We start from the raw sequence: 19,880 nt of genomic DNA, 5'->3' as shown, positions 1-19,880 counted from the left end.
AATAATATATATTTAATTGAAATATGAAAAAAAAATAGTCCTCTAAGGATTCGAACTTGAGAGGTGGGTTTAAAAAAAAATTATACATACCATCAGACCAATAATACATATCTTTTTAAAGGGGCCAAATAATATATATACTAAATTATTTTTAAAAATTAATATAAAAATAATATTACTTAAAAATTTTGGAGGGGCCGTGGCCCCCTCGGGCCATTAGGTAAATCCACCCCTGACTAGGCTTCCTCCCGACTTCTCGTCCTTCGAACGCAGCTCACGTCCTTCTTGTCCACAGTGTACTCTTCCACAGTACCTCATCCCTCAGATACACCATCGAGTCGGTCGACTCGCTCCCCTTGCCATCTTTCTTACTAGCTACACCTTCTACTCGACTCCTTCTACTCTTAAGTTTCTTCACACTTAGACACAAGGTATTAAATACAAACAAAACCTAACTTAACTCGGTTGATCACATTATAACTATCATAGGATACTTACAATTTTTTCCTTTTTGATGTGCATCAAACCAAGTTAAAGTTAGGATTAACCAAACATAAAAATAAGTGGTACTAAGTAAATGAATTTGAAATTATAACAAAATTTTGTAATTATGTAAAAAAAATCCTCCCCCTAAAATTATTCCCTGTTTTTACCACTTTGATGACATAAAAAATAGTGAAAAATACAAAAAATAGTTAGAAAATTTTTAAAAAATAGTCCGGGGGTTGTGAATAGAATTAACAGTAAATTAATATTTTTCAAAAATAATGTTTAAAAACTTCTCACGTTTATTAATTAATTCTTTATTTTGATCAAAATAATTTAAAAATTATTTACGGTTTTGAAAACATTTTGAAACATTTTGTCAAAGTCAAATAGAAATAGTTAGATTAGTAGAAAAAAGTTTAGACAACCAATATTTAATTTTGACCAGCTTAATATTTTTAAGCAAAAATATTCATTATAACAATTAAATAATTAAAATTAGAATATAATTATGACAAATCGTGATAATTTTTCCTAACATGTAAAATTTAATTTTTATCCAAAAAAAAATAAAGTTTTCAAAAATAATGTTTAATAATTTTTAATAATAAAAATTTTATTTTTAGTAAAAAATATTGTAATAATTCAAATAATATTAAAAAATATGAAATTTTTTATTATGATAGAGAACATCATGTTTTATTATAGAAAAATAAAATTTTCAAAAATAAATCTATAAAATATTTTTAATTTTCAAAATATGATTTTGGTTAAAAAATTTATAGAAAATAACTTAATGGTAAAACAATTTCAATTTTTTATTTATAGATAATATTTCTATTTTACAAAAATAAAATTTTGATCACAAAATATGACAAGAAAGTTAATGAAATAATTAATTTTATCAAAAAGATTAAATTAAGTAAATTAATTTTCTAGCATGCATAGAAATTTATTTATTGAGCTAAGCATGATTTTAGTATCCAAAATAAATTGCTTCCTATTGGATTAATCAAAAAGTTTTATAGTATATGATTTTCTAGATATTTTTCTAATTTCACCCTTGTGAAATCTAAAATATCAATTAAGACCTTCATAATTCTTAAATTTTAAATTTCAAAGAATATATGAATTTTTACATGGATAATTATTCTTCAATTTTTTTATTCGTGCTTTCATTTTTCATTTTTCATTTTTCATTTTCAAATTGTCAAACATTACTAAAAGACATAAATTTACTAAGTTTAATTTTAGCTTAGCATTTTTATTTTCTAATTTTAGTATGTTTTTGAAAAGTATTTTAATAAATTTTTTAAAAAAATCAGGAAGTAAGGTTCGTACCTCACTTCCCTCATGGTCTGATGCTTCGTCTTCATTATTGCTTTCTTTTGAAGATCGTCACCCTTTATCGATGCTCATTTCTAAGGAACTTTCATTGTTCCTTTGGTGGTCTGCCATCAGGGCTAATCCAACGTATTCTTCTAACAATGATTCATCCCATGTCGCCTTTAGCTTCTTGTGCTTCGATCTTGTTGATCTTTTGTCCTTGTCTTTCTCCTTCTTCTTTAATTTAGAGTAGTCATCCTTGATATGCCCTTCTTCTTGATAGTTGTAGCATCGAACTTTCCTTTTGTTCTGAAGGTGCTTCTTTACCTGCGACTTATTAACTTTATTAGCTTTAAGAAATTTACTAAAATTTCTTACCATTAAAGTTGCCTCGTCCTCATCGATTGATGCTTCAAAGTCTAGATCGTTCGTTCTTGCCTTCAGGATAATTGTCTGACTTGGCTCCTTCATTAATTCTGTAGATCTAAATTCGTGAAGTTCTAAAGTCAAAAACAAACTTTCTAATGAACTTACCTCAAAATCCTTAGAAATGTAGTAGGAGTCAACTATGGACATCCATTCTTGTATTCTAGGGAAATTATTTAAAGCGTACCTTAGAGAATCTTAGTTTGTTGCTTTTTCTCTGAGATTCATGAGTCTGATGATCAGCTCCTTCAATTTAGAGTGCAGTTGTGCCACTGACTCTCCTTCTTTGAGTCGGAGGTTCGTTAGTTGGTTCCAAAGCATGTCTCATCTTGCAAGCTTTGCTTCGGACATTCCTTTATGTAGCTCCAGGAACTTCTTCCAAAGTTCCTTTGCTGATTCATAGGGGCCGATCTTGCTGAGTTCTTGAGATGGAAGCACCCTTAGCAGGTAGAATTCAACTCGTCCATTTGTCACAAAGTTTGTTTGTTCTTTCTTTGTCCAAAGGTACTCTTCTTTTCCTTCTCCTTTTTGATCTTTTGGAGCTACAAAATTATATTTAATTATTAATAAAACCTCAAAGTTGATTTTTAAAAATACCTTCATTTACTTTTTCTATAAGGTAAACTCCCCCTCAAACTTTGGTGGATAGATACTTGATCCGGCTATCGTCTTGTTTGCTTCGGTTGGCGATTAGTCATTCTGAAGAGTCCTCGCTCTGATACTACTTGTTGGTCTCATACGATCAGCAAGAGGGGGTGAATTGTCTGTAGAAACAAAATAATTCCTTTCTCATTCTTTAGACTTTAATTAGTAAGCATAATTAATTTAAATAAAAATAAACTGAACAATTAAAATAAAGAAGTGCCAAGGAATTACTTGGTTACAACCTAGGTGATTGTTAATCTAAGACTTTGAAAATGCTCCACTAGAAAAACTCCTTTGTTAAAGGCTGAGTAACCTCTTACAGATGTTGATGGCTCACAAGAAAGACTAGAAAATGATTACAAGACTTGTAGTTTAGTTATTGTTAAATTTCTAGCTCTAGGAGTCTTTTTATAGTCCTTGGAAAAATCTATCTATTGCTTAAAGGCACCTCCAAGGAGGACCAAGGTGCCTCCAACAAGAAAAGTTTTATCCGCTGAAGATAAAACTTTATCTTCAGCTAACGGCTATAGAAGGTGCCCTCAAGTGGCTAGAAGATGTTTTTGCACTGTTCATGTGAGGCGCCTTCCAAACCATTAGAGGCGCCTTCTATAAAATAGATCAGCCTTCCATAACCACGTATTGATGGTGCCTTCTATATTCTTGAAGGTGCCTTTAACAACTCCTGTCAAACTTTAAAGTTAGATTTGGAGTTGACTTTTCTTCGTGTGGGTGATACTTCAGCCATCCGAAGTTGAGCTCACCCGAACCCAACTCTGACCTCCTCAAGCAGGCTTCCTCCCAGCTTCTCATCCCTCAAACATCACGCACGTCCTTCTCGTCCACCGATATACTCTTCTATAGCACATCGTTCCTCGGATGCACCACCGAGTCCCTCGACTCACTCCCATGCCATCCTTCTCACTAGCTACATCTTCTACTAGACTTCTTGTGCTCCTAAGTTCCTGCACACTTAGACATAAGACATCAAACATAAATAGGACCTAACTTAACTCGATTGACCACATCAAAACTACCATAAGGTACTTACAATGGACACCTCTGGCTGATGAGTACTCGGCCTAGCATGCTGTTAGTTAGAATAATTATGGGATGAGAAAGAGAATAAGGGCGCAACCTTTGAGGGGCTAAAACTAGCCCGTACGTCAATTTCTCTAGAGCAGTGTAGCTGTATTCAGTATCTTTCAATAAATGGCTCAAAAAATACATTGGTTGCTTTTCGTTGTCATCCTGATGCACTAACATCGACCCGATGACCTGCTCAGTGGAAGATAAGTATATCTAGAGTGGCTCTCCGATGATGGGCTTTGTGAGTACAGGTAAAGAATATAAATAATTTTTAAGCTCCTCCAGTGCTTTGTCGCACTCAGTATCCCAATGGAACTTGGTAGCTTGACGAAGTATCTTAAAGAACAGCAGACACTGATCGGACGATTTTGAGATGAACCAAGAGAGAGTAGTAATCCGCCTGATCAGACGCTATGCTTCTTTCAGATTACAAGGCGAGGAGATATCTTGGAGAACCTTCACTTTGCTTGGATTGGCATCAATTTCCCTCTCAGTCACGATGTAACCAACGAAGCATCCACTTTTAGCTCCAAATATGCATTTATTGGGGTTGAGCTTGACTCCATATTTCCTCAGGGTCTGGAATGTCTCCTCTATGTTTGCACATAAATCAGCAGCTTAGAGGGATTTTATTAATATATTATCAATGTATACCTCCATGTTTATGCCAATTTACATTCAAAATATCTTTTTCATGAGTCACTGATATGTTGCTTTGGTGTTCTTCTGTCCGAACGACATGACGTCATAGTAGTAGATTCCCTCCATAGTGATGAAGCTGACTTTCTCTTGATCTTCCTAGCTAGGAGAGTAGGACTTGGTGGTATCCTTGGCATGTGTCCTACGTGCATATCAATTCACAACTAGCAATTGAGTCCACCACCTGATTGATGCATGGTAGAGGATAGTAATCTTTTAGGCACGCCTTGTTTAGATCTCTAAAATTCACATAGATCCACCACTTGTTTTTCGGCTTGGACACCAATACTACATTTGCAAGTCAACTCAGGAATTGCACTTCCAGGATATGTCTAGCTTCAAGTAGCTTATCCACTTCCACTCGGATAATTTGATTCTGCTCTACTTCGAAATATCTTTTCCTTTGCTTTACCGGCAGAATGTTCGATCAGACACGCAACTCATGCTGCATTACAATAGGCAAAATATCTGGGAGTTCATGGGTTGCCCATGCGAAAATGTCCTTATTGTTTCTCAGGCAAGCGATTAACTTTGCCATTTTCTCGGGGCTTAGATCAGCTGAGATAAAAGTAGTAGCCTCCGATTGGTTGGGATAGATTTGTATTTCTTTCTTTTCTTCATAGATTAAAGTTGGAGGAGTTTCTTGGATTGCATTAACTTCGAGCCACTAAACTTCCCGAGCCGCTCGAGATTCAGTCGTCACAATTTCCACATAACATTTGCACGCTACAAGTTGATCTCCTCTAACTTCACCGACCGAGTCGTCTACTAGAAACTTGATTTTCTGGCATAATGTGGAGACAACTACTCAGAATTCATTGAGCGGCTGTTGGCCAAGTAGCACATTGTACGCTGAGGGTGCGTCCACCACAATGAAATTTGTCCAACGAGTCCTCATGAGTGACTCTTCCCTGAGAGAGATAGCTAGCCAAACTTGTCTGATCGACTATACTTCATTTTCAGTAAACCCATATAGTGGTGTTGTCATCGGCTGGAGCTCATTCTTGTCCATCTAAAGTTGATCGAATACCTTTTTGAAAATGATGTTGATCGAACTGCCTATGTCAACAAAAGTTTGATGAACAGTATAAGATAGCAATCATAGCTTTAATAATGAGGGCATCATCGTGAGGTCTCTTCACCCCTTCCAAGTCTTTAGGACCAAAACTAATCTCGGGTCCTTGGGCATTCTTCTTACTGCACTCGACCTCGTGAATTTCTAGTCGTCTTACATGTGATTTTCTGGCCCAGTTAGAATCACCGTCGATCGGGCCACCTACTATCATGCCAATGTTACCTCAGGTTGCATTGCTAGGATTCTCTTCCTCCCGAGTTGATTGGCGTGGCGGTCATTCGGTGGATACCCGTGCAGGTCTTTGATTGTCCTTTTGTTAGGGCAGTTGCTAGGTCAGATCGGCTGGTGCATTGTTTTGACCTAGGGGTCCATTCAGTCGGTAATAATGTTGGTGGTTAGGAGAAGGAGACCATCGGTAGATTTTTTGATGGTCGGTCGGTGCTGGCTTGGGTTAAAGTGGTAGCAATCTTTTGTGTTGTGAGTCCTCAAGCGATGATAGGTGTAAAACATTGGAGTCCATGGTTAAGACTTGGAGACTCGTGGTTGATCGGCTTCTACATGCTGGACCATATACGACCTTGACTCGTGTTGTAGTGGCGGAGGGCCCGATCGGGGCCCTTTAGGTGGCAAATTATTGTTGGTCAATCGGCTCTCAGGAGCGGCGCCATGCTTAGGAACTACCTCTTTTTCTGAGTGAACTGAGTTTCTTTAATATTGATGTATTTGGTAGCTCGTCCAAGTAGATAATCGAAATCTCTTGGAGGCTTTCTGATGAGGGATCGAAAAAAATCATTATATATGAGCCCTTGGGAGAAGGCATTCATCAAAATTTCTGGGATGACCGAGGGGACCTCTATGGTTGACTTGATTAAATTGTTTAATGTAGGTCCTCACATATCCTTGGGCCCTTGCTTGAGTGAGAACAGATTCATCGTCATCTTGTGGTAATGACAGCTACTGGCAAAGTGATGAAGGAAGGCTATTTGGAAGACCTTGAAACAATAGATGGAGTTGACAAGTAGTCGCTTGAACCATCTTTGTACTGAACCACCAAAGTAGTGAGGAACACTCAGCACTTGACTCCCTCTGTGTACTGGTGGAGTATGGCCACGTTTTCAAATTTTAGTATGTGGTCCTCAGGGTCGGTTTCTCCTACATACTCCCAGATCGATAAAGGTCAATAATGTTTCGATAGTTTTCCCTCCAATATACCTTTGGAGAAAGGCTTGTTTGCCCTCTCGGGGGAGTCACTCATCATGGGGGCTTCTCCTTATGGATGTCCTGAGCAGGGGCATTCTCGAAAGACGATCCTTACATCCTCTCCGTGTTAGTACCCCAAGGTAGTTTTGATATGATCAACCAAGTCAGGTTAGGTCATGTTAGTTTTTAACCCTTATGTCTAAGCGTTCATGAACTTAGGAGCATAGGAAATCGAGCGAAAGACGTAACTAGTGAGAATAATGGCACAAGAGATAGTGGACTAGCTTGGTGCATCCGAGGGACGAGGTGCTACGGAAGAGTACACGGGTGGACGAGAAGGAGGCGCACGGCATTTCCAAGGGATGAGAAGTTGGAACGGAAGATTGCTTAAAGGTCAGAAGTTGGGTTCGGTCGAGCCCTATTCCGAAAGACTGATATCACCCAAGTGGAGCCGAAGCCAGAGCAGAAAACTCAGACCTAAGCAAGCAGAGCCAGAGCAAGAATCCGAACTTGGTCTAGGCGCTCGAACCATGAAACTTATCCGGATCACGTCAAATGCAATCTGTTGCGATGGAGATAAAGTTTTATCCCCCTCTAGGAGCTTGGAACCCTTCCAGGCACCCCGACCAGGGCTATAAATATAGTCCTGGTCCCAGAAGCCTAGATAGAACACTGAACAACACTTGAGAACACTTGTAAACGATTTCTTTTGTCTAGCTTCATATTTTTAGTACTTCAACTGCTGTGTAGAGGCTTCTCTACCTGAAGGAGAGTTTGGTGTGCTTTTCATCTTTCTTGGATTAACAATCTCCCCGGTTGTAATTAAGTAAACTCTTTTATGCCTCTTCTTTGCTTTAGTTTCTTATATTTATTTTATGCAAGTGTTAATAATTATTAAGCTATAAAGTTCGAGAAAGGTTTTTCATTTTTCTTTGTAGGGCTATTCACCCCTCTTTAGCTGGCCGCCAAGGGTCCTAACACTCTGCTTGGCCCATATCCTCTGGGGGTGTTTGGAACAACGCTCTGTGATATGTAATCAGTGAATGCAGCACCAGTGGCAAGCTAATCGGTAGAACGGGTACTCGAGGAAAGGCAGCTGGAGGAGGTTGGATCGGCTAAAACCCGATCAAACCCTCCACTCGGGTTTCGTGTTCAACGTGCTGGTTAGTTGCGGATATAGCGAGGTCATTCGGTAAATGGAACTCGATCGTTGCTTGTCGTTGTTGCACCATTTTAGTCGCGCAAGCTTCTATCAACATCTTCAATTCTTCTTGCATCAAGGTTACTGTGGTGAGTCATCCAATCTCATCCATCTTCACATCTCGGATGCAGGTGAAGTTCCCACAGACGACACCAAATATAATCCTGTCCGAAAGCAGTGAAAGTTGTTGGCTGGGAATGTGGATAAGATGCTGACCAATTGAAGACTTCAAGCTGTCATGTGTGTCACAAAGAGCGTTAGTGTTGGGCAAGAGAAGGGGTCCCCAGCGTTGGCTCTCTGAGGCTTAAGTCAGTGATTGGTTTCTGGATAGGAATAGTGAAATGAACAGTAGTAATGAGTGTGTCAGATTATGTAGCATTGCATACCTGCGCTTGTAGATGGAGACCCCCTTTTATAGTGTCACTGTTGTATATATGTATGAATTTCAAAGTACTTCAAAGAACAGACAGGTCATAAAGTGACTCTAACACCTTTCCTAAAATGAGCCTACAAATCTTTATAATTTGATAGGCTGAAAACTTAGAAGCACGATTTACCTGCAGAATATTCTCTATCCTCCAAGACACAAACTGCTAAAAAAGTGTATTAATTCATCGAGTTGTGGGCCCCGCAACAAGCTATTTGACCAACCAATCAAATCACTAATATAGTCCAACCGACCCTTCTTCCCAAACGGTACCCAATCGGTATTTATGAATGTAGTGGATGATTTGACTTCCTTATTTGACCCGTAAGCAACCAAGTGTCTAGCATGTTTGATCGGACTATATGTCTGATCGGCCAGAGCACTCAGTTAGGGTAACTGATACTTGTCTTAACGATCCATCATTGTTTAAGAAATCCGACTTCGAGGCACGATCAGCTGGAGGGCCCGATCGAATGAGCCCCTTGCTTAACCTTCCACCTGTGCACAAGGTTGGAAACTAAGGGTCGGCTGATCCAGAGATCCGATTGGTCTAGGCGACCATTCTCTTGTTTCGGATGATGTTGACAACCCTTTGACTTTGACTCCCATGTCAACTAGTCTCCTAGACTTTAACCCATCCCAGAGGGGCCCACCTTAAACACCATATCATCCGGCATGCTCCGATCCTCTCCTCTTCAATCTCTGGCACTGACACGCATCCCGCTAGTACACTCGATCCTCTCCCCTTCCCTCTCCTCTCTTAGCAATGGCTTGGCAACGCCCTCGTAGCGAGGTCACGAGGCCTACCGCAACCTCAGCTATGTGTCCTAGTCGGGCAGCCGAATGCATGCACAACCCTGGCAGTGCAATCGATCACGCGCCATGCAACCGAAGCCTAGCGGTTGGCCACGCGCGCAGCACTAGTTGGGTGCTAGACGATCATGAGCTCAGCCATGGCCTCAACCCTAGCCGCAAGACAATCAGTGATTGAGTTGAGTTCTAATTCTGGAATTTAAGTTTTGAAAGTTCTTAGTCGAGTGATTAACATACCAATGTATTGAACTTGCTAAACAAGGAATGATGGCCGGAAGTGTAGAATTTGAATGGCACAGTTAAACCCTTGAATTTGAATTCTAAATTCTAAAATGGAATTTTTATTGTGTCAATTTTGTTTGCTATCTTTGGACAACAACAATTAGGGTTTGATTTCTTACTGTTTCAATGCTCAATGGGATTTATGTTATGCAAAAATTTTCACAAGTCAAATTGAAACTTAGGATTAAATTTAGATTGTAATGTTAATGTTAGTGTTAGTAATTCACCGTAAGAGATAACTTTTGACCTACATTCTTTAATAAAATTGATTACTAGATCCTTGTTTCATTATTAGGTCCAAGAGAATAAGTGATATAATATTGAAAGAGTTTAATTCTATTTTTAGCTGTATCAAAAGTGATTATGCTCATCTCAGGCGTCCCACATAGCTCATCCACAGGTTATGTGAAGAAAGGTAAATCATAAGGTCAACTTATAGCAAATCGCCAAGTGGCTAGGGAGTAGGAGAGGATTTTTTTTTTGCCTGAGGGCATGCTCCCATCGGGATTTGATTTTAAGACATTATGCGTCGGGATTTGATTTTAAGACATTATGTAATGTAATTGATTTTAGCTAATTTTTTCTTGCTTTTGTTATCTTCAAGTGTGCGGCATTTTCAGAGCTATTATCTCTTTTAACAGTGGAGTGGAGGCAACACCATTTCTAAGCTCTTAGCTCTAATCTATTTCTTATCTTCTCTTTTAGTGCTAATATACTTCTTTTGAGGTTCAAACTTAATGTTTAATTTAAGTTTAAGTGCTATGGATAGTATTAGATTTTAATGATTTACTTAAGATTATATGCATGCTTAGTTTTATACGTTTAATAATGTTACAAATTTATTTATCATTAGGTTACAATGTATATGAATACAACTTAGAAGTACAATAGATTAAAAAATAAATTTATCATTGAAAAATATTTTGATGAAGTTGAAGAATTTGTGAACTTTATTAAGCGTCATCCAAACTATATTAATGGTGACAAGTTATATTGTATGTGTAATCATTGCAAATATAGAAATATAATTTTCCGCAATGAGATGCCATGAAAGTACATGTAGGTAGAAATAATTTTATTCCAAATTATTACAATTAGTACTATTATAAAGAGTCTTATTTGTTTCAGCCAATTGAACCTTATATTGCTTCATCATCTAGTTTTTGCATGTAAATTTCACTAGTTCTGATTTAATTATTATTTGGAATGTGGACATATTATAATGTTATTTTGCAGATATAATCATGTCAGATATTGCTACAATACACGGTGACCTGATTATTTTGAGAATTGTTGGAGATTAGTAAGTATTGATGTTATTAGTAATTCCATGATTATTTTGAGGATTACTAATATATTATTTTTATGTAGTTTTACTTTCGATATTCATAATATAGCTACTTATATAAGCAAAAAATTTAAAGAGGGTCAATGTACTTCTAGTTCTACATGAAGGTATATAGATCAAGATCTTAAAAAAATTTATTATTGAGATTTTTTGGTAAATAATTTAAATATTATTGATACTATATAATATAATATTCTTTTATACTAATTTTTTTTTATATTGTTGTAGAAAAATTATATTTGAAAGTCAGTACATAAGGTAGAATTTAAAGGAACATGGAACAAATTAATGTACAAAATTATACAAGGACTTTTATACAAGTGGAGAAGGAAGAGAATAAGGTCATCCCATATAATAGATGAGATTTGGGATACATGGAAGAACATTTGAGCGGTAGAAAATGACAGTAAAATTCATCAACTGCTCAAAATAATAGAAATATTAAGCTCGCTGGCCCAAGCACCGAATCCACAAAGCATACGGCTAGATCATGATCTATTGTAGAGCAAGCAATAGACTTGATAAATTTACTATAGAGGAAGAGGATATTAGATGATGTACTAAATGATATATATCATAATGTTCTCGATGGAAAGAAAAAGAACTCTCTCTATGACTTTGTCTCTTAGGCAAAAGTTGTATATGATCGTGCGATGGCTCCTAAGCTCATGGGTCATCCAGTTCTTCATCTACTCGAGTGGAAGCATTAATACAAGAAAATCAAGAATTGAGGGTTCGGGTCACAAGATTAGAGTAGTCTCAAGTCAATCGGCAATCGATTGATGATTAGGTGAAGACGCCTATAGATCAGTAAATGCAATAATTCTTCTCTTACTTTCCATTAATCAGTCCTTCTACTTTTCCAACACCACATGATTTTAACTCACGAGAGACTCAAGACCCGAACACTCTTAATAAATAGCTCATAATAACAATAGTTCTTTTAAGGTGTTGACCTTCAACTTAATTTTTTTCACTCAAAAAATATAGAAAATGATTATGTTAATTTTGATATTATATGCAGTTCTAATTATATTACATCTTTTCAAGAACAATATAGATAAAAGGTTAACACTTGAAAAAATAGATTTGATAGTCTATCGTTAAGGTATATATTTTTTTAAAGCATGTTAAACTTGTGTTGATTAGTTTTTACATTTTCTGATAAGTAGTTTTAACTTTAGATTCATATATGAATATGATTGTTTCAAACTAAAAAATATAATGTAGTTTGAATTATGTATTTATTCTTTTAATAACCTATCATATTATACTTACTACACGATGGGATGATGAGATATGATAATAGATGTATTAGTTTTTGAGATTTGGATTGGGATGTAAAGGATTTAAATTAAATTATTTTTAAATCATGTACAATATTTTAAATATTATTTTTTTTGTTAAACATTGTGGCAAAAGGTGAATACGCTCGCCCCCAGCGCCCCCGTCAACCCGTCCTAGGGCCAACATAGAGGAGGTAAATCACGGGCGGCTACTAGCCCTTGGAATAGTGAGTAGCACATAAGGGAGGTATTTACCTCGGCTTTGTCGAGATTCGAATCCCAGATCTCATTGTGACAATACCTCATACGCTAGCCACTAGACTCATCCGATGGGACTTTTTTTTTTTTTGTTAAACATGAATGTTGCTTTGTTGATAATTTGATTTGTAATGTATTTGAATGTGTTTGTGAATGTATAGTTGAGTTAAGTGTTGAATGTTGATGTTTAATATTATTATTGAATGTATGAATATAAATAGAATTGAAATCTCTCAATTAGGATGGTGTATAAATTTTAATTTAAATTAGTGATAGAATTTATTTTCATCACTAAATTAGCGTAAATTAACGGCAAAAATTTAATACTAACAACAAAAAATTTATTTCCGTAACTGAATTTTTTTTTCCCATCACTTAGCAGTTGGTAAACCTAACAAGAGACTTTTAATTCTCTAACCCAACCTTAAACAGGTCAAGTCGAGCACAAAGTTGACCCAAGTTGAGGACAAGTCGTAGCTCGGCAATCCATGCTAACGGTGTCACGGGGCTAGTGTAGCACAAAGATAATGCAGTCCAGAAAAGAAAGAAAAAGAAAAGAAAAATAGAGAGAGAGCGCGCGCGCTTATATATACAACAACACACATAAATCACAGTCAAGGATAAGATACACGGAAAAAAGAGAGTGATAAATATTTGTATATATACAACAAGAACACACATAAATCACAGTCAATGATAAGATACACAGATTCATGTTTCTTCTGGTACTCTATTCGACTCCATGGTGTAAACAGGTATTTGCCAGCGTTTGACGTTCTTCTTTGGGTCATCAGTGAGGCTTCTGTCATTCTCATCTTCCTTGAAGGTTTTCACATATGTTGTTGCCGCCTTCACGACTAATCTTTCCACCATGAACAGCTGGTAATTATTGCGAATAACTGGGTCCAATATGTCTGAGAAGTTCGATGAGAATGCCAGCTTATACCTGTACATGGTGTCCAACTTAGTAATATGTTACGTTGATGACCATATAAGAAAGTTTGTGTAGTGATTATTAAGTTAAACAAAAGAAAATGTCTAAACATGGTACCTAGCAGCAAGTGGCAAGAAGAAGCCTGGTGATCTCTCATTTGAAGCAATAAAAATTGTACGTCCGGGCGGAATCCATTTTGCTATTCTCTGTTGAATGAACTCAGGGCGAGTGTCTCTATCAAGGTGAGGATGGAGCGTCCTTGTAACTCCAAACTGGTCCTTTCTGGTTTTTATCTTATCCCCTCGGCGCACGTGAATAGCATCATAATCACCTAGCAAGCCTTTGATCTGCAGCAAACATTCTTTTAGAGTAGGCCAATATATAGTTACAAGCAGTGTTATCAAAAGGGAAGGACAAGAGACTAAAGGGCTAAGTGTCACACCTTGGTGCCTATAGTTGGTGCAAGGAGACTCTACTTGGTCATAAGGAAAGTGCTAAGGAGAGGGGAAAAGAAAAGAAATGAAAAAAAAAAAAAAGTTGACATGCACAGGGATTCCAAACTTTTCACTGTGATGATTGCCAGGGAATAATGTTTCATTATGATTCAGGTTAACCATATTGTTTTAACATGTTGATAATATGGTTTAGGCTAAATTGTTTTATGGATAAGATATGTGTGTTGGGATTGGTATGAAGGAGAAATTGCATTGGCGTGAGCAAAAGCATATAAGTATATTCTTGCCAAGCTTTAATCCCTAGACATACACTCAAGCCGATAGAATGGAATAAAACAAGCTTCAAGTAGACATGATACGAACCACACCCTCTACTTCAACATGTGACTCAATACCTGAAAGGATCAGCCAGGAGTTCAGCCACCACTAGAAAGATGAAGGAGGGATTGAGCGTGAAGAGGAATTAGATCTACATCAAGATCCTAAATTCCTTACTCTTTAGCTTAAGTAGCATCTATCCACATCATAATGATGTTATTCGATCTAAGTCAGTAAGATTGAATCCAACAGTTGATCATGAGATATAATCTGATCCGTTGAATCCATTAAGATTCAATCTAATGGTTGGTGATGAGATATACCATTAAAATCTCAAGACTATGCTTAGTGATGAATCAATCTCATCCAATGGATCTTAAGATCCAATCCAAGACTCAATGATGAGATCCAATCTCATCCATTAGATATTACACAGAATTAATTAGGATTAGATCACATACTTCCTCTAATTTAGTCCAAATTAAGAATTCAATTAATCTTTAATTGATTTTCAATTTGACCCCCAAAATCCACTAGTGCAAATTAACCTGTAACAGATCTACTCTATTAGATACAACCAAAGGCTTTGATTTCGCATGAAGACCTTCGTCATAGATTCAGGCACACAGATTGGCATCTAGTAAGTTATTCACACTGTTCACTATGTCGGAAGTGGAGGCGTCCACAAAAGCTTGTTGCAACATGATTACAATGCAAGAGAGTCCACTTACCATCTTAGCTTCAAGAGTCCCCCTCACACCTATTACAATTCAGACATATAATGACCTATAAACTTCTTGCTCTAACGGCATGTTGAAATTGATTAGCTAACTAGTTAGCTCAAAAACTCAAATTATTAGGAAAAAGCCAATTTATATTTGTATAATGAATCACTGCACTTGTCCATGTGGAACCAATGAGCATGGAACCTACTACAACGTCATTCAGATAGTTTAGTTGTCTAGTGTGCATAACTAGTTTTGTGGATGTTGATAGTTTAAAAAAAATGATAATAGTTGATCTGATGCCGACCTCCAAATAGGTGAGAACAAACATGGCTTGATAATGGTGGTGATGACACTAGATGATATGATATGGGCATGGTTATTTTATTACAAACTTTGATTATATGGTTGAATCTTTTGTCAGAGTAGTTTCAATATACAATTTGAAGTGTAACTTTAATCCAACTTCATGTGTGATTGAATCAGTCTACCAAGGAAGGCTCTGTATCTCGGTTTTGAGTGGTAGATGACTTGGGTGGACTATTCTCAACTCACAACCAATCACAGGATAAGTATTAAGACATGTAATGATTCTACAAAAAGATGTATGCACTTGACATTCTGGGTTGAGACAAACAGCTATAACATTACTATAAAAGAAAGATTGAACAAGCAAATTTATCTGGATACTTTCTACAATTGTCTTCTTTCATACAAAGGTCCTAATTTTGCTCCTAAAAAAGAGAGGTTTCAGAAAATTGGAACCTTGTCTGCTGCATCTCTTAATTTTGGGGCAGCCATAGTTGGGAGAAAAGAATATGGAAGCAGAACACTGGTGCGATTGGTTCGATCCTTGCACTCCATAAACCTAGACAGTTACCAATTTATCATTATCAAGCCTAGTACTGGGTAATAAGCTTACTCCAAGATATAAAACTAAAAGAATGACAAACCTAGCCCTAGCCTCATATATTACCATGCTAGGGGATTAGCTGTGCGGTTTATTAGCAAAACACTGGAAAAATGGCTACTTGTTTTTAGGACAACCTTGCCAACTCCTTCAACATGTGCCACTCCACTGTCTCCTAGTTTCATACTTGTTGACAGTGCATGGGACCACATCTTTGAATTGTCCAATATCACTTCTACTTTACTCGAGATGGCATCAAGATCATACAAAGAGTCCATTGCACATGAATTTGCTGCCCACCTGGAGTACATTTTGAATCAGTGAAAGTCATTTCAACATGCAAATTATTAAAAGTAGAAAATGCATAAAAATCTAGTAGCACCCAACACTATCTAAGAGTGCAATATTGTTGATACTCGCTAGCCATCTGCTGTGACAAGTGTAATAGACAAATCGTCCAAGTTTTAGTTTGGACCTACCAAATTATTAGGACATCAGTAAGCTGTGAATAATTAGATAAGTGTGAACATCATAGTGACTTAGTTGTTGTATGCCAACTCCTGTCTATTGGTTAGTCACCGGTTCCTGCACCACAGGGAAACCTGGCCACCCCCTAATCAACTATGTTTGCTAATATCTAAGATCGTGAATTCAAACCTAACCACCCCATAGTCGACTATGTTTGATAGTATCTAAGATCCTGAATTCAACTAAAATGTCTGCAAGCGACTTACCTTAGTTTTCATCATTGAGAGATTATGTCTCAAATGATTACTGAACAAATGAAAGAAAAAATAACTCTCTTTCTAAGGTAGCTATTGTGTATATTAATAAAGAAGACTAGATAAATCTCAAGCATCCAATGACTAAAAAAAACAAAAAGTAGTTAGCAACTTTAAAGGGACAAACTTAGTTCTAGTTTAAATAGATTTGAGCAGCAGCAGCAGACCAAATCCTTACCTTTAGCTGCATTAAGAAATTCTACTTTGCAGTTTTCAACTAGGCATAATCTAGTATATTTCTATACAATATTAACTTTTATTCTTTTAATATTCTAAGATATCATTGTTTTATATGTTTATGTATTTATCCGGTGTTTCTTGGTCCTCCATTTCATTTTTCTTGTGATGTCACATCTGCAGGAGTTTAGAGAGTTCATCTATTCTCAACATAATACCTTACAAACATCCTACATATGCACTGATCGCTTGAAAAACATGAAACCCTGTCTCCTAAGGTAATGGCTTAGTCAAAAGAAGAAACTCAAATTTTGTGAAATTTAATAAACTATACAGGGTTATACTGATATCATGATTATGAACTATAACAATCTTCCAAATATTCTAAAGTGAATAGTCAGAACGTCAGAGAATAAACTTATCGATTTTTTGAAACAAATGAAGAAAATAAACTTCTACTCAGTATGCATATGCAAGTAAAACTATGTGATCACACCTTTCATCAGAACTTGCATTGCTTTGCTGGTGGAGGATCCCTTTCTTGTTGTGCAATGGGTTGATGCACATTCTAGAGGGCATCACTAATACTCTGCATGAAAAATCCATGAATTACGCAAGCACAAATTAACCACTCATAAGATAACTTGCAAGAGAATGACTATATTTGCTGTTATTGATGTAGCTTTTCCCTTTCAAATGATAAGCTTATCATATTGTCTAATGTTCAGTACAGAGAGATTGTTGTTATGTTGACATATACCATGCCTCTTCAATTTGTCAACACATCCTTTTGAGCTATTGAGATACTCCTTTGAGTAGATGTACTCCTTTGGGTAGTCAACACCCTTTTAGGTAGCCTTTTGTCCATAGACGAACCAGTTAGGTATATGCACCCTTTTGGGTAATCTAGGCACGGGTTCACATTGGCATACCCCTTTGGGTAGTTTAGGAAACTCTTCGGGCTAGCATACTCCTTTGGGTAGCCTAGGCACCCATTTGAAAAAACACACCAAGTACTCTAAGCATCCATTCAAGTAGATGCACCGTTTCGAGTAGTTTATGCACCTCTTTGGATCAATGTTAGCCCTTCAAGTATACTCCCTGGAAGGGCTCTCATCAGATCAAATCAAAGACAAATTAAAATTGCTCACAGTTTATCTTATTTAAGTATCTTTTATTTTATCATTCACTCTAAAAAAATAATTTTACAATAATCTATACTCACAAATAGATTATCCATATTTGTAATTGATCACATTGTATCCACATTGCAAGAGATTCGCAGACTAGAAAGAAAGAATCTGCTGTCAAAAAAAATGGTATCCAACCCAGAAGATGAGTGCGACTGAAGAGCTTCAAAAGAACGACGTTGTTAATCAAAAGCGCTCCAAAAGCAGTCTCTTGAGAAGGCACATCTAATTCTGCATTCCTATTCAACGCATTGAAAGAAACCTCAGTTTGGATCACTTGAAAGGGATTTGCCCTATCATGGAAGAAAAGCTAATGCACCTAAAAATGAAGGAGCACTAGGCCATTACAACTAACAATGCTTACGTAAAGATCGTCTAGTGCACAGGATAGGAGGCAGACCGAAAGAGAAAGACCGTAAAAGGGGAAGAAAGACTGGACCTTTGGAGGAAGAGAGCTTCCTCTAGGGCACATCGGAGGCTGGACTCTTGATGCCCCAATCCGGCGCAGGAGTCGCAATGCTTCCCGGGACAGTCGATCCGGCCTCCCCAATACAGGTACTTCCGATCCAACCCTCTCGATGGCTCCCTCCCCTGCGGCGAGAGAGGAGGATGGACCAGAGGCGAAAGGAGGATCCAGACAATGGCGACGGCCACGGAGGCGGTGACAGACAGAAGCGGAATCAGGAGGGCCGTGGGCTTCTTCTGCTTGCCCCTGTGTGTGCGGGAGGAGGTCGCCATGATAGAGAGCACGCGGAGATCTCCGCGACCGCAAGCGAGAACGATCGGGGTTGCCGTAGTTTAGCAGAGTGACAGGTAAAGCTGCTGCTGCTCCTTCTGCCGCGAGATGTCGGATGAATTTATTATTATTTTATTTTTGCGAATTATTTGCTTGATTTTAAAATTCGAAATCCTTCAAAATGTTAACAACATTTTAAAAATTAGGCAATTTATTTTAATTTAATAAAAAAAATATTATATATAATACTATTATATTAAAATTACTATTTTTTTAAAAAAAATTATCAAAATTGTTTTAGCAATTAGGGTTACTGGAAATTATTAGGTGTTATAACCCTCAATTCTCAATTGGTGTTAAAATTAATGTGAGGATATAATTTCCACCGACGTGTCATTAACACGTTGAAAAAATTGAACGCGTTAAAAGGATTGATTTTATATATAAAAGAAGTATTTCTCACCTGGGGCGTGCATGCAACCGGTGATTTTTTTAATTAAAAAAATAAAAATTATGCATGATGTTTCTTAATTAAAAATTTAAAAATCATGCACGCGATGGTTTTTTAAATTTGAAAATTTTAAAAATTATGCACGCAGGTGGTATTTATTTTATTAAAAAAATAAAATTTTCAAATTTTGAAATTAAAAATTAAAAACTAATGAATAAAATTGAATTGATAATATATTTTTAGATGTTAAAATAAAAATCAAAGGACTAGTAAATTTACGCAGTGACTAGTTTATGATTATTTTAATAAAAAAATAAATTTTTATCTATAAATATTTATTATTTTACTGTCTTATCCAATTTATTTTAATCATACAAACACTTAAATTCTTCTAAAAATTTTCTCTCTATTATTTTTCTTCAAAATAGATAAAAATAATTGAGGATTTTTTCAAAAATACTTCTTACCAAAATTCACAAATTCCACCAAATTATCTATATTTTTCATATCTACTAAATTATCCACATAATTTATACCCACCAAATAATTCATATGATTAATATCCACAAAATTATCTATATAATTCATGTCCACAAAATTATCTATCTAATCCACATGCAACCAGTATATCTTTTACATCTCCA

At 36.5% G+C, this 19,880-nt stretch overlaps 1 protein-coding gene across 2 annotated transcripts; it reads right to left on the bottom strand.

Moving 5' to 3' along the window:
* Positions 1–13,144: 13,144 nt before the first annotated feature.
* On the bottom strand, positions 13,145–18,884 carry LOC121988762. Of its 2 annotated transcripts, XM_042542365.1 has the most exons (6): positions 18,489–18,884; positions 17,356–17,448; positions 15,967–16,200; positions 15,756–15,858; positions 13,610–13,839; positions 13,145–13,504 (listed from the first exon to the last, which is right to left on the bottom strand). In XM_042542365.1, the coding sequence occupies exons 1-6, from the start codon at positions 18,785–18,787 to the stop codon at positions 13,270–13,272; spliced, it is 1,194 nt and encodes a 397-aa protein (XP_042398299.1). In that variant the 5' UTR covers positions 18,788–18,884; the 3' UTR covers positions 13,145–13,269. The 2 variants fall into 2 exon arrangements, with proteins under 2 accessions (XP_042398299.1, XP_042398300.1); XM_042542366.1 differs by lacking the exon at positions 15,756–15,858 and having other exon boundaries at positions 16,038–16,200.
* Positions 18,885–19,880: the final 996 nt, after the last annotated feature.

Source organism: Zingiber officinale, chromosome 6B (assembly GCF_018446385.1).
Source record: "Zingiber officinale cultivar Zhangliang chromosome 6B, Zo_v1.1, whole genome shotgun sequence".
Classification (NCBI taxonomy): domain Eukaryota; kingdom Viridiplantae; phylum Streptophyta; class Magnoliopsida; order Zingiberales; family Zingiberaceae; genus Zingiber; species Zingiber officinale.
Note: the sequence above shows the minus strand (reverse complement) of the source record. Positions and strands in the feature narration are given on the sequence as shown.